The sequence below is a fragment of the Cebus imitator genome, unplaced genomic scaffold (assembly GCF_001604975.1).
Source record: "Cebus imitator isolate Cc_AM_T3 unplaced genomic scaffold, Cebus_imitator-1.0 Scaffold117, whole genome shotgun sequence".
NCBI classification, from domain to species: Eukaryota; Metazoa; Chordata; class Mammalia; order Primates; family Cebidae; genus Cebus; species Cebus imitator.
Genome location: NW_016107432.1, coordinates 531,385 through 546,494, shown reverse-complemented (window position 1 = coordinate 546,494; position 15,110 = coordinate 531,385). Strand labels below are relative to the sequence as shown.

At 40.3% G+C, this 15,110-nt stretch overlaps 1 protein-coding gene across 3 annotated transcripts in view; it reads left to right on the top strand.

Moving 5' to 3' along the window:
* Positions 1-776: 776 nt before the first annotated feature.
* The window catches only part of SLC35A1 (solute carrier family 35 member A1), a 33,899-nt gene continuing 19,565 nt past the window's right edge, over positions 777-15,110 (top strand). Inside the window, exons 1-2 of one of the 3 annotated variants that reach the window (XM_017538907.2) lie at positions 777-1,071; positions 5,679-5,856. In XM_017538907.2, coding sequence (XP_017394396.1) covers positions 1,056-1,071; positions 5,679-5,856 — 194 coding nt within the window. In that variant the 5' untranslated portion in view covers positions 777-1,055. The remainder of the gene's footprint in view (positions 1,072-5,678; positions 5,857-15,110) is intronic. The other 2 variants (XM_017538905.2, XM_017538906.2) reach the window with 2 other exon arrangements.

Below are 15,110 nucleotides of genomic sequence, written 5' to 3'. Positions count from 1 at the left end.
CCATGCTGGCCAGGCTGGTCTTGAACTCCTGACCTCATGATCCACCCACCTCAGCCTCCCAAAGTGCTGGGATTACAGGCGTTAGCCACTGCGCCGGGCCGATACATCTAATTTTTTTTTTTTTCTTGAGATGGAGTCTTGCTCTGTCCCTAGGCTGGAGTGCAGTGGTGCAGCCTCGACTCACTGCAACCTCCGCCTCCTGGGTTCAAGCGATTCTTCCGCCTCAGCCTCCAGAGTAGCTGGGACAACAGGCGCGTGCCACCACGCCTGGCTAATTTTTTTGTGTTTTTAGTAGAGACGGGGTTTCACCATGTTGGCCAGGACGGTCTCGATCTCTTGATCTCGTGATCCGCCCGCCTCGGCCTCCCAAAGTGCTGGGATTACAGGCGTGAGCCACCGCGCGAGGCGATACATCTAATTTTTAAAGGCCCTTTTGTTGTGCGAAAATCATTAGTTAGAATGTCTGGCTGGGTAAATATATCAATGACAATGCTGACGATATTGAACAGGCACAAGACTTGTGAACAATATGTAACATAAATCATAACTAATCTAGAATACAAGGTAACAGGCGAAGGTAATGAACCAGGTGGAAGTTATAAACGTTGCCGCAAGTACTTTCTGTTACTTTACGAGTTCTGGGAGCTTCTCCAACAGCTTTGACAGGTGTGAATCCCTTAGGCTAACCCCAAATCCTTATTTGCTGCCTACTCACTTTGTGAGGACTACGATTCCCAGAAGGCAACGCTCCCTTGACTCCGCTTCCTTCGGCCGGCGGAGCGCTGCAGTTTACAGAAACATTTCCCGGACCGAGTTTCACACACCTCTTACCTAGGATGCGGCCGGGAACGCCTTCTCCCGATCCGCGTTCTCCCCATTTTGGGGTGTAGCTCGGATTCCTGAGCTCATTTTCAAGGCTTGGCCGACCGGGAGGCCGACGAGGCGCTCTAGGCCGAGCGTCTTCGTCTCTATGACCACAAGGGGCGGTCCCCGGTGTCCTGCTCGGGGGCGCGGAGGGGGCGAGCGTCAGTTCCGCGCGGGGCTGTCGGGGAACCATGGCTGCCCCGAGAGGTGAGAACCCTGGCTGCCGGGAGTGGGGAGTCCGCGGGGGGCGGCACCTGTCGGGCGGCGGAGCACCTTGGTTGCCCACGGCCTGTGGGGCCGGGCTGAGGCGTCAGGAGTTTGCGTGGAGCCTCTCCCGGCCGTCAGGTCAGCCGGCCTTCCGCTGCAGCTGCAGTCTCCGCGGCTGACTGCGCCGGCAGGTCGGCGGTCCGAGACCGCGCTGGCCTCCACGAGCTGGCGGTGGGTGGGAACCGAATTCTGATAGGCCGGGGCTGCGGCGAACCCCGAGAGGGGCCAGGGCGTGGGGCCGGGGCTGGACCGCATCGCCCGGCGAGGGAGGACAGTTCTTGGCCCTGGCCCCAAGGCTTCGGTCTCCTCTGCGCCTCCTGCCCTGCGGATGCTCAGCGGCTTAAGGGCAGGCTCCGGGCGCAGACCCCACTAAAGACATCACTGGGGCGTCGAAACAGCGCTGAAACCGTAACGAGAGGAAGATAACAATCGTTAACAGTTCCCACCTGTGTGCTGTATGTAGTTACAGAGAATGCTGTATGCAGTCAGAAGGAACACTTCGATATTTGGGGTGGAAGGTGAGATCCGCCTCTCTCCTCCCAAGAGATGGCACATTCAGGTGAAGGAGTATTTGTTGACTAATTGCCATTTAAGGAGGGCGAGTCTAATTGACTCCGCACCACTTTTGCTGAGCAGTGTATATAAGGTGAGAGCAGAGCTGAATTTTTTGACGGTGGAGCAGTAACTAGGAGAGTTTGGGCGACACCCGGATTCTTGCTCCACCCTTCCTGCATAGAGCACTTGGCTTCACCTTTGAATAAATATTAAACAAATACCTAAGGAATATCTTCTTCCGTGAGTGTCAAGTTATTTTCCCTGTTGCGGGCTCCATGTTTATCATCAGGCCCTGCCCAGGGGCATTTTTATGCTTCTCTTATGTGTTCTTTGTATTTTATTTCAAATAAGTCTAATCCTAAAATCCTTTTTGTAGCAACACAGGAAATAAAGGAAAAAGAAGTAGAATTGTTTTGATAACTAAAATTGATAAGGATAGCAAAATTGATCCGAACGAAAACTTATAAATTACAGAAGTCAAATCATTACTTGAAATAGCTGCAACAATGTAAAGGTTTAGGCTTATTGCCAGTACATATTTGTTGAGCCTTGATTGTAATCCTAACAAAATTGAAGTTCCCATAGCTTCCGAATATCCGCAAAGGATTTATCGGGGACTTCCTGAATTTCTAAGTTCTTAGGTATTACAAATAACGTCCCCCGTAAACTATAGTAAAATATAACTGAAAAAAATAATACTGTAAGTTTCTTTTGGGGGACATTTCCATACAAATACTGTGTGGAAGCTAACGGAACTTTATGAGAAGCAGAGAACAATACACAGTTAAGATGTGGCTGCCAGTTGAATTGTGGACTTCGTTTATAGTTACTGGCATTGGGCATGATTTGAATTATGTGCCCAATTTGAAGTGATTATATGTGTACTTTTGATATCCTGAAAAAATTGAAATTGCTAATAACGGAAATTTTATATTGGAGAATTTGTGAATGGAGTGAACGAGAAATAGTTTGATCTGATGTTAAACTGCCGGAGAAAATCATACCTAAAAACATTTAGTATTATTTAAAAGTTGAAATACGTTTAAAAATGGTATTCCATATCAAAGCCCAATCTGTTTTGCAAATACCTAAACTTATTTGATTACCCTTCCACTTAGATCGGTAGTTATTTTCAAGAATATAATATATATTCCCAAATAATCACTACACAAATAAGTATTTTTTCAAGTTAATGACAATATTATAAGTCAGAATGTGTGTGTAGGATATAACTATTTGGTTTAGTGTTTAAATATTCACTATGTTGTTTTTGAATATACAATAGCTAAAATGAAGTACTTTTTAGTTTATCAGCCCTAACCTCTCTTATTTATGAAAGTGTTGATAATCTAGGACAGGAGTTGCCAAACTTTTCCTATAAAGGGCTGGATAGTCTCTTGTCATAACTACTCAGCTCTGCTGTTGTAGGGGAAAAAAAGTAGCCAGATAATTTAGAAACAAATGAGCATGGCTACATTCCAATAAAACTATTCATGGACACAGAAATATTTGAATTTCATACAATATTCATGTATCACAAGATGTTATTAAATTTTTTTATCAACGATTTAAAAATGTAAAACCATTCTGAGTTCACAGGCCTCATGTAAACTATCGACATCTGTAGCTTGTTCACCCCTTATTCAGAAGATGGGGAGTACCTTCTCTTCTGATTAAAGATTATTGCTGTTTATTTTTGAAGTATTTTTTCCCTTGTGTAGGGAAGTTTTAGAACAAAGGAAGTATTATAGTGATCTCCTTCACTTCCTTTTATATAACGCTGATTTTTGGCTCCTCAGATCTTTTGGAAAGAAAGTTTAAGCAGTTATAAACTATTTCTTCTGTTTTACTTTTTATTTAAAGCCTGATATAATTTTTAAAATTTGCCTACAGTTCACAAAATATTCTTTAATTCACTTGGAAAATATTTATATTGAGGAGCCTATCTCTTTTAAGTTCCAACCATAGTGTATCTAAAGATAATCTGTTTGGGCCGGGCACAGTGGCTCATGCCTGTAATCCCAGCACTGTGGGAGACTGAGGCGGGTGAATCACTTGAGGTTGGGAGTTTGAGACCAGCCTGACCAACATGGAGAAACCCCATCTCTACTAAAACTACAAAATTAGCCGGGCCTGGTGGCGCATGCCTGTAATCCCAGCTACTCGAGAGGCTGAGGCAGGAGAATCGCATGAACCTGGGAGGCAGAGGTTGTGGTGAACCAAGATGGTACCATTGCACTCCAGCCTGGGCAATGAGCGAAACTGTCTCAAAAAAAAAAGAGATCTGTTTGACACTCATATTTTATGTCCCTATGAAAACAGTTTTTGAATTGTGTTAGGCTCCCAAAGCAGTGAATAAAATCATACTTAGCACATAATGTAGTTAAAGTAGCAGGCTGGAGTTCCCCCATGTCCTTCTGTTTCTTAACCTGGGGTTGTCAAAGTACGGCTCTTGAAAGCCTAAAATATTTATTTCTGGCCTTTTACAGAAAAAAATTAGCTGATCCCTGTTTAACCTCAAGCCTAAAGATTTGAATGGACGTAAAAGGGAACTAGGGGACAATAGGTGGGAGGTGGGTAAGGAAAGTAGAAATAGTTTGATCCTTGGGTGGTGGCAGTAAGTAACTAAGCAGGTCTGGGAATAAGGAAGTATGAGGGAGACTTTGTACTCAGTGCTTATGGTTTTACCAAAGGTCTTGGACAGGCTTTGGTGCCTGAGAGATGGCTCCTGTTTGGATATACTTGCAGGCAACTCTTAAATTGAGTGTTTATGTGTTTCCTGCATTTTTGGTTTTATGGAGCTGTGTTCTTATTATTTTTTTCCTGTGTTGGGAGTTACTGTGTCATATAATGCAATGAAATGAGTGGCTAGGCGTAACTTGCTTATTGTGATAGTTTTTTATTAAGCCCCACTCTTATTTCTCGGTTATTTTCTTTCTGCTGCCTTTAAGTTTAGAATATACATTGCTGCAGTTGCTTTTATGCTTTGCATTCACAAGTTTGTAATCCATAAAGGTATTTAAAATATGTGCCGGGGCCAGGCATGGTGGCTTACACCTGTAATCCCAGCACTTTGGTAGGCTGAGGAGGGTGGATCACCTGAGGTCAGGTGTTCGAGACCAGTCTGGCCAATATGGTAAAACCCTGTCTCTCCTAAAAATACAAAAATTAGCCTGGCGTAATGGCGAGCGCCTGTAATCCCAGCTACTCAGGAGGCTGAGGTGGGAGAATTGCTTGAACCCAGGAGGTGAAGGTTGCAGTGAGCCAAGATCGTGCCAACAATATCATGACACTGCAGTCCAGCCTGGGTGACAGAGTGAGACCCTGTCTGCAAATAAGTAAAATAAAGTAAATATGTGCTGGGCACAGTGGCTCACACCTGTAATTCTGGCACTTCAGGAGGCTGAGGTGGGCAGATCACCAGAGGTCAGGAGTTTGAAACCAGCCTGGCCAACATGGTGAAACCCTGTCTCTACTCAAAATGCAAAAGATTAGCTGGCCTTGGTATTGCATGCCTGTAGTCCCAGGAGGCTGAGGCACAAGAATCAGTTAAACCTGGGAGTCAGAGGTTGCAGTGAGCTGAGGTTGCACTAATGTACTCCAGCCTGGGGGACAGAGTAAGACCCTGTCTCCAAATAAAAACAAACAACTATACATATATGTACGTATACAACTATATATATGTACATATTACATATATATATAATTTATAGCATCTTGAACTAAAACCAGTATGCTACATACTCTTGCAATTAGGGTACTCCCCAGGAACATATGCCTAATTGGCTGATGTTTAAAGTCAGCTGTGGCTTGTGTATGTGTGTATGTTTGCGTAATTGACAAGTATTGTTTTGAAAAAATTTTTAAACATAGGTTTTAGAAAATATTTTGTGCTTGGAATTGGAAAGTATTTGGAGGCCATAACTAGTTGATTAATTTATATATACATATATTGTCTACTGAGTAATGTCATTGTTGCATGTATTTTCCAGACAATGTCACTTTATTATTCAAGTTATACTGCTTGGCAGTGATGACCCTGATGGCTGCAGCCTATACCATAGCTTTAAGATACACAAGGACATCAGACAAAGAACTCTACTTTTCAACCACAGCCGTGTGTATCACAGAAGTTATAAAGTTATTGCTAAGTGTGGGAATTTTAGCTAAGTGAGTATAAATACTTTTAATGTGTTAAATTACTTTTCTACCTGGTTAGGGTATTTATTAGAAAATTAAAGCTACATCTTTATATGTTTAATTGCTCTGGGCCAGTATGTCTCAACTAGGGGTGATTTTGCCTCCCCCTCCCCAGAAGATTTTTGAGTTGTCACAACCGGAGAGATGCTTCTGGCATCTAGTGGGTGGAGGCCAAGGATGCTGCTAAACATCCTGCAGTCCCCATGACAGCCTCACAGCAAAGAATTACCCAGCCCCAAATGTCAGTAATGCTGAGGTTGAAGAATGCTGCTGTAGAGTCGGAGTTGGCAAAGTATGTCCCATGGGCCAAATCCAGCTTGCTCCCTGGTTTTGGTGTAATAGCGACTGACTGGCTTACAAAGCCTAAAATATTTACTGTTTGGCCCTTAGAGAAAAAAATTAACTGAACTGTGTTTTGGATGAGTATAATAATAATAAACATTTCTCGAGTGTTTCCTGTGCTAAGTGCTAGGCACTGTGCCATGTGTTTTTCATGTTTTCTTATTTACTCCTTATACATTTTCAAGGTAAGTACTTTACCCCTGTTGTATAGACACAGCATCTGAAGTTCTTTAAGATTTACACTGTTAATATGTGGCAGCACCTGGCTTTGAATCAGGAACATCATGCAAAAATTATTTGGCTAAGGATATGGCATGAGAGAGGGTTAAAAATAGCGGCATTGGAGGAGATAGGCATAATTTTAATCCCAGACTGGGATTGTGGATGCATACACATTTTGTAACCTCTTTAAGCTTCAGTTTCTTCATTTTTTTAATTAGAGAAGATAATATGGGGTGGTGAAAATTAAATAAAATCCAATAAGTAAATTACTTGGGGAAAGATTTATGAGATGGGGACCTATTTGAGTCACTGGGGCGGTTAAGAAGTCATACAGGTTTCCAGATATGTATTGGTGAATGAGGGGAAGCAGGGAGGAATAGTGTTGTATGTAGGCTTTTATGTAGAAACATACGCATTACATTTAAATGTTGGAATATTACAAGACATTGTGATTGCTTCAGTTTCAGCAGTGTGTGATGAGACAGTTGATAATACAACCACAAGCATGGCTATCATTTTGGGAAAGATACCCAGTGAAAGTGTTGAAAATTGGTTCTAGATCTTGAAAAAGCTTATACTAATCTACTTGAAGTAGCTGGAATATGAAAAAGATGAATAAAATACATGGCCAGACTACGGACTGTTAAGGGTGACATCAGCAGTTAAGAGGAGCAGCGAGTGCAAGGGCCTAGAGCTTTTTAATGGTCTTTTGGATTTAGTGTTTGCAAAACAGTAAAATATTTTCCAGGTACTCTCAGTGTTTTCATTTCTTTGTACACATTTTAAAATGGTAATTCAAAAAGAGTAAGTAGCAAACGGGATGTTATGTAGTCTGTTAAAACACAGGTTGCATGTCAGTGCTTTATTTGCTGCGATGGAGAGGCTTCCAAATATCAGAAAATAATTGTTACACAAAAAATTTTTTGAGATGATTTGTCATATGCACAGGAAACCAAAGTTGATTTATGTGTTTGGATTTATATTTGCTTGAAAACTCCTTCCCATATAATGTTAAAATAATTGTGTAGAGCTAAAAACAAGAATGAAATTAGATTTTTTTCTTTGCTTTCAAAGTAGAGAAGACTTTATCATCTCACAGAAAGGATGACAATTTCAGGATATTATGGGAGGCTGTGGAAGTATTATATTAGAAATCCATCTTTAAAAAAAAATAACTGAAGGTTTAGAACTTGAACTTTCTCTTCAGAGGAGAAAAATTAAGAAAAACTTAGATCTTGGCCAGGTGTGGTGGCTTACACCTATAATCCCAGCAGTTTGGAGGCCAAGTTGGGAGGCTTTCTTGAGCCCAGGAGTTGGAAACCAGTCTGGCAACATGGCGAGACTCCATCTCTACAAAAAAATTAAAAAATTAGCTGGTTGTAGTGAGGTGGGAGGATTGCTTGAGCCCGAGAGGACCTGCAGTGAGCTGTGATCGTACCACCGTACTCCAGCCTGGACAACAGAGCAAAACTCTGTCTCAGAAAAAGAAAAAAAACATTAGAAGATCTTAGATCTTGATTAAAATAGTGTATTTCCCCCATATTCCGAGAGAAATATTGTGAAGTTAATGTAAAAATTAGTAGCATTTACTCAGTTTTGATTTGAGTTTTCTGGAGAATGAATAGAGGGAAAGGAAAAGAAATTACTGTTTAAATGGAAAAAAAACTTCCATTTAAATAGTAATTCATAGCTGGGTGTGGTGGCTCACGCCTGTAATCTAAGCACTTTGGAGGCCAAGGCGGACGGATCACTTGAGGTCGGGAGTTCAAGACCAGCCTGACCAACATGGGGAAACCCTGTCTTTAAAAAAAATAAATAAATAAAAAATAAAAAAAATAGTAATTCATTTTATAATTTAAACTTCATTTAAAACTACGATTAAATGAAGTAAAACCTTCTTCCTTTTTGCCCATTCTTTACACTGTGATAATGTGCAATAACTTTATAGGGTTGATACAAATATTATACTAGAACTCCAATTTTATTGGAACTGTGAAAAGCTTAATCTCAGAGCAGTTCATTTGGTGATTTGTTTAGTATGGTCTCTGATGCTGTTTGTTCAGTAATGTTCTTTGCTCAGTGAATAGTCTTGGTTAATTGTTAAAGTAAGTACATATATCGGAGTGAGAGGTGGCGGCAGAAACTTATCAAAGTAGGATCTGAAATTCTGTGTCTCACTTATAATTAAGGTTCACTTATGTAATAACATATCACTGCCATATCCAAATCTATGTTTCATTCCTTCCAAACATTGGAAGCAAAAAGTCATTCTAAGTTGTTTCAAGGTATTGTTAATAAGATATATGGGACAGTCAGGTTCATGCATTCATTTATTTATTTATTTAGAAAATTTAGAAAATACTTATCTGCTGGGTACAGTGGGTCACGCCTGTAATCCAGCACTTTGGGAGGCTAAGGGGGGGTGGATCACCTGTGGTTGGGAGTTTGAGACCAGCCTGACCAAAATGGAGAAACCCCATCTCTACTAAAAATACAAATTAGCCGGGTGTGGTGGCACATGCCTATAATCCCAGCTACTCGGGAGGCTGAGGCAGGAGAATCACTTGAACCCAGGAGGTAGAGGTTCCGGTGAGCTGAGATCGTGCTATTGCACTCCAGCCTGGGCAACAAGAGCGAAACTCTGTCTCAAAGAAAATACCTATCAAACCCCAATTATGTACTCAACACTGTTCTAGTGAAAACACTAGAACAGTACAAATTAAAAAGGTGTAGTTCTGCCCTCATGGACTTATAGTTGATTGGAGAACCAAACATAATAAATAGGCGATGTTATGAGGGAAAAGTAGAGGGTGCTACAAACATGCATAATAGAGGGCCTACATTTTGATTAGAGAGTTTCCTCTCTGAGGAAGTTATATTTAACCCTAGAACTGTCAGCTGAGTAGACTTCAGATAAGGAAAGAGCAGAAAGAACACAGAGAACTGTGTGTTTGAAATCCTTGAGGCAGAAAAGTCCTTGACTTTAGTGTTGAGATGAAGCAGGAGAGGTCATCAGGGTTTCAGAGTAGTATTATGGGCCTGTTAAGGATTTTAGATTTGACCTGAAGTGCATTAAAAAATCATTAAATGGAGCCAGGCGCAGTGGTTCATGCCTGTAATCCCAGAAGTTTGTGGGGCTGAGGTGGGTGGATCACCTGATGTCAGGAGTTTGAGACCAGCCTGGCCAACATGGTGAAACCTCATCTCTATTAAAAATACAAAAATTAGCTGGGCGTGGTGGCACATGCCTGCAATTCCAGCTACTTGAGAGGCTGAGGCAGGAGAATTACTTGCACCTGGGAGGCGGAGGTTGCAGTGAGCTGAGATTGCGCCACTGCCCTGTAGCCTGGATGACAGAGCAAGACTTCATCTGAAAAAAAAAAAAAAAAAATCATTGAAGGGTTTAAATCAGGGACTAACATAGAACCCATATTGCGGGTCACTTTAACCTCTTTGAGAATGAATTGAAAGTAGGGAAACTTAATAGAGGCAAGAGATAATCACCTAGGATGACAGCACAGGTCAGAAGTTAATGGATTTGAGTTATGCTGTGGCATAGAATCTGTAGGACTTGGTGATGGGTTTGGATGCATAGTAAGTTCTGGTCAATCACAGTATTTACATTCTATAAAGTCACCACCAACATTAAACTAGTGAATACTGAACCGTTGGGGATATATACGGTAGCTTCCTGTGAGCAACTGATCACATTTTTGTCAGTCAATACAGTAACCTTGTTTTATGTGTGCTTCAGTCTAAAGACACTTTCTTTAATGTATATTATTGATTAATTAGCATTGAACTCATGGCCAACGCACTATGACATGCCTGAAGAAAGCTTATCTATCACATGTATTTTCTCCATAATATATATCATATCCTTCTTATGCTTAGGAACATCAGATGGCGCTTCAGCCCTATAGCACTTGGGAGCCATTTAAACAAAATCACCAACACAAAGCACAAAAATGCAAAAAATGTGGCACTGAATAGATTGTACTTGTTGAAATAAAGCGTAATGTTAGCTTGTTCAGCCTCAGGAATGTGCGTGCTTGGTGAAGCAAATTTTTTGTCACTCTGCGCCTGTCTGCCAAAGACTGAAAGTGTTACAAGTATTGATTTGGGGGTTACAAATACATTTTAATGAGAGGAGAATTCACACATACAGCCCGTGAATAATAATGATCAACTATAGTAGGTGAAGGAAATGGAGGTATCAGGAATCATGTCTGTGTTTCCTAGTACAAACAATTCAGTAGAGTTATTTTTTTTCTGAGACAGGAAAAACAGATTTGGGGGAAGAAGATGCCAACAGTTTGATTTTGGGCATGTGTAATGTAAAGTTTTTAATATCTTGAGACATCCAGATGGGCAGTTGGATTAAATGGGTATGGAACTCAGAAGAGAGGTCTGAGCTAGAGATGTAAATTTGGGAGTTCTTATCACATAAAAGTATTTAATCTCATGGAATTACAAGACATTGTTAAAAAACAATTATCTTGTAAAAATAATCTTATTTATAATGTCATTTGACTCCATATACCTTAAAGATTGCTGTTTTCTGGACAGGATAACTAGAAACCACAGGTCTAATATAAAGCGGAACACATAATAGGTGTGCTCTGTTTAGAGAAATGGAAGGCAGCTTGTTTAAGAAACAATAAGGGAGTGCTCGCTTTGGCAGCACATAATACTAAAAATTTGGACAGTACGGGGAAGATTAGCATGGCCCCTGCTACTCTTCCAGGATGACATGCAAATGGTGAAGCATTCCATATTAAAACAACAAAAAACAAAGGAGTCAGTCTGGCACTGAGGCAGCGCCCTAGAACTTTGTAAGAGTTCGATTAAGCAGGCCAGGGTAAGCCTAACTTCAATCAAGTGTGCAAATTAGAATCTTCAGGTCCCAAGAATTTTAAGCAGAGGCAATTGTAGCTTCATGGATTGTTCTTGGTGAGCTTTTAGAGATTTGGTCTAGTCAAACTCATTTCATATGTAAGAACTTTGAGCCTGGAAAGGGACTAATTCATGTAATCTCTGACTAAAAATTTGATGTGACCAAATGGTTCAGCAAGTTTCCAGATCCGTGTTTTAAATGAAATGCCAGTCTCTTTCAGAATTTGAGGTGGCAGAGAGTTTCTATAACCAGGTAGTCCTATTTGGACAGAACTCATGATGGCAATCTAGGTCAAATGGCTGAGACCCCATTGTCTTTGCTTCTTTCTCTTGCAGTCTCTCTCAGATTTTGAGGTAGTAGAGAGGTTCTGTAACCTATTTGGACAGAACCCATGATGGGAATCTAGGTCAAATGGCTGAGATCCCATTGTCTTTGGTTCTTCCTCTTGCCTTTAATGCCTTCTTTAGGGTAGCAGTAGATGGGTTGTGTGCCATGAGGCATGGATATCCTAACATTCACATTAGTATGGTTGGCTTTGTAGGCTGAAGGGTATAATTGGTTTGCTAAAACATTAGAAGACAATAGCTTAATTGGAATTCCTAGCCTTTTCTTTGTTCTGGTTATATGCTGTGGTTTGGATGCGGTTTATCTCCACCAAAGCTTATACTGAAATTTGATCCCCAGTGTGGTGATGTTGGGAGGTGGGGTCTAGTGGGAGGTGTTTAGGTTGTGGGGACGGATTCCTCATGAATGGTTTGGTGCTGTTTCCTGGTAGTGAGTGAGCTGTGGCTCTCAAGAGACTGGATTAGTTCTTGCAGGAATTGATTATTTCCGGAGAGAGTGGGTTATAAAGCCAGGATGCTCCTCACATTTTGCTCTCTACACACATGTCCGCCTCCCCTTAGACCTTTTCTCCCATGTGATGCATGCAGCAGGAAAGCCCTCTAAGAACCCAGGGCTGTGCCCTTGAACTTCTCAGCCTGCTGAACTGTGAGCCAAAAAAAACTTTTTTTTTTTTTTTTTTTAAATACCCAGTCTCAGGTATTCGTTTTACAGCAACACAAAGCAGACAAAGACAGTATTTAAAATGTTTAAAAGAAAACTCTATTAAACACTATAAATGCACGCAGGGTGTTGTGAGTCATGCCTATAATCCCAGCACTTTGGGAGACTGAGGCAGGTGGATAGCTTGAGGCCAGGGGTTCAAGACCAGCCTAGGCAACATGGCAAAACCTTGTCTCTACAGAAAATTACAAAATTAGCCAGGTGTGCTGGTGCGCACCTTTAGTCACAGCTACTTCGGCGGCTGAGGCAGGAGGATTGCTTGAACCTGGGAGGTGGAGGCTGCAGTGAGCTGAGATGGCGCCACTGTACTCAAGTTTGGGGGACAAAGTGAGACTCTGACTCAAAAAAAAAATATAAATGGAATTTACTTGAAAATTTTAGGATATTTAACAACTTAGAAGACATATAGACTTGCTTCAGTGAAGAGTCCCTGATATATATTTTATTATTATTTTTTTTTTTGAGATGAGTCTTGCTCTGTCGCCCAGACTGGAGTGCAGTGGTGGTAACTTGGCTCACTGCAACCTTTGCCTCCAGGGTTCAAGCGATTCTCCTGACTCAGCTTCCTGAGCAGCTGGAACTACAGGCGTGCACCACCACGCCCAGCTAACTTTTGTATTTTTAGTAGAGACGGGGTTTCACCATATTGGCCAGGCTGGTCTCGAACTCCTGGCCTCGTGATCCACCCGCCTCAGCCTCCCAATATCATTTTTATTTGGGAAAAAAAAAAAAAAAAAATGAAAGATATTTCTTTCAGGTTGGGGTAAAAGAACGGAAGGCAGAGGTGCATTCGTTGCTGTGGTCCCCAAGATAACAAGGCAATAAATATGAGGAAACCACTTAACATGTACTATTGCTATAAATTTAAAATGTCCTAGAAAAGCTAAAGAATAATGCCCCTTTTTGGGATTTGTGAAAAATGTACTTTTGAAAATCTCATGAGTAGATGTCTTCTTTAGAAAGCAAGTAACTATACTCTGTAGAATACCAACTAGTAATCATTGTCAAAATGTGTTATGTAAAATGTCACACATCCTCCTTTAAGATTATAACAACTAAATTTACTGGCTTAACGTTATTCAGAATCGTTGCTATTGAGCATGGCAGACTGCCAGAGAGTGAAAGTGTTAAGGAAACACTCTTTGATGTCCAGCCTTAGAAACAGGTGAGGGAAATAAGCTAAGTGAATATAGCTTATTTCCATTTCATTCTTGTACATGTTGATTAGCCCTTATCCAAAATGCTCGAGACCAGAAGTGTTTCAGATTTCAGAATTTTTAAGATTCTGGAATTTTGCATTAATATTAATTTGGTTTGAGTATCCCAAATCTGAAAACCTGAAATCAAAAATGCTCTAATGAGCATTTCGTTTGAGTATCATGTTGGCACTCAAAAAGTTTTAGGTTTTGGAACGTTTCAGATTTTGAATTTTCAGATTTGGGCTACTCAACCTTTATCTTTGTTTTATCTGAAACTATTATTTCCTATTCTATGAATAGAAATCTTAGGCTGAAGGAAATTTTAATTTGCCAAAGGAGCCTAGAAAGTAATTGATGGTAATAGGATTAGAAGACAAATTTCTTGAACTTTAATTTTCAAATTATAAGTCTTTCAGAACAATGAAGTAATTAAGTATTTTTGATTAAGACAAAGAAAGACAAGCACTTAATGGCATTGTTAGAAATTTCAGTAGTTTAGAATAATTTTTCTCTTTTTGTTTCCAAATGTTAACACTTTGCCATGTGTCTTAATTCAGGTGGCTCTAAGAAAATAGACTGGTTGGCTTAAACAACATTTATTTCTTACAGTTCTGGAGGCTGGAAAGTCCAAGATGCTGGCAGATTAAGTGTCTGCTGAGGGCCTTCTTCCTAGTCTGATAGCTGCCTTTTTGCTGTATCTTCATGTGATGGAGAGAGGGATGGCTCAGGCCTCTTCCTCTTCTTCTGAGGCACTAATTTCATCATTAGGACTGTAACCCTCATCACTTCACTAAACCTAAGACCCTCCTCTAAATACTAATTACATTTGGGGATTGGAACTTCAACATACAAATTTTAGGGGTTAACACATTTAACCGGTAGCACATTACACATACAATAAAACATGAATGTTGTGTAATATTCCTCTGTCATATCTATTTGTGTGTGTACTTGTATATTTTTTTTTCTGATTTGTTGAGTATGATTTAGACAAGATGCCTCTGTCTCTAATATTCTTTAGCATGTTTCCTAAAAGCAAGGACATTCTCTTATATATAATCAGTAAAATTATCGAATTGAGACATCAGTACTGATACAGTACTATTACCTAATTCCAGACCTTATATAAATTTTTCCAGTTGCCCCACCAGTGTCCTTTATAGCAAAATAATTATTTTTCTTGGACTTCAGTCTTTTCTAGGATTACAGCTTGCATTTAATTGCCATGTCTCTAGTTTCCTTTAATCTGGAAAGTTTCTCCATCTTTCTTTTTTTTTTTTCACATCCTTGATATTAACATGGGCCATTTAATTTATAGACTATCTCTCAAATTACATTTACTGATTTTTTTTATTATCAAATTTAGGGGTTTTTTTGGGTCAGGGATATCATAGACATGATGCATCCCTTTTCGTGCAGTATATAGAGGTGTATGTGCTATCTATTTGTTCCCCTACTGGTGATTTATCTTGATTTCTTTCTTTTTTTTTTTTTTTTTT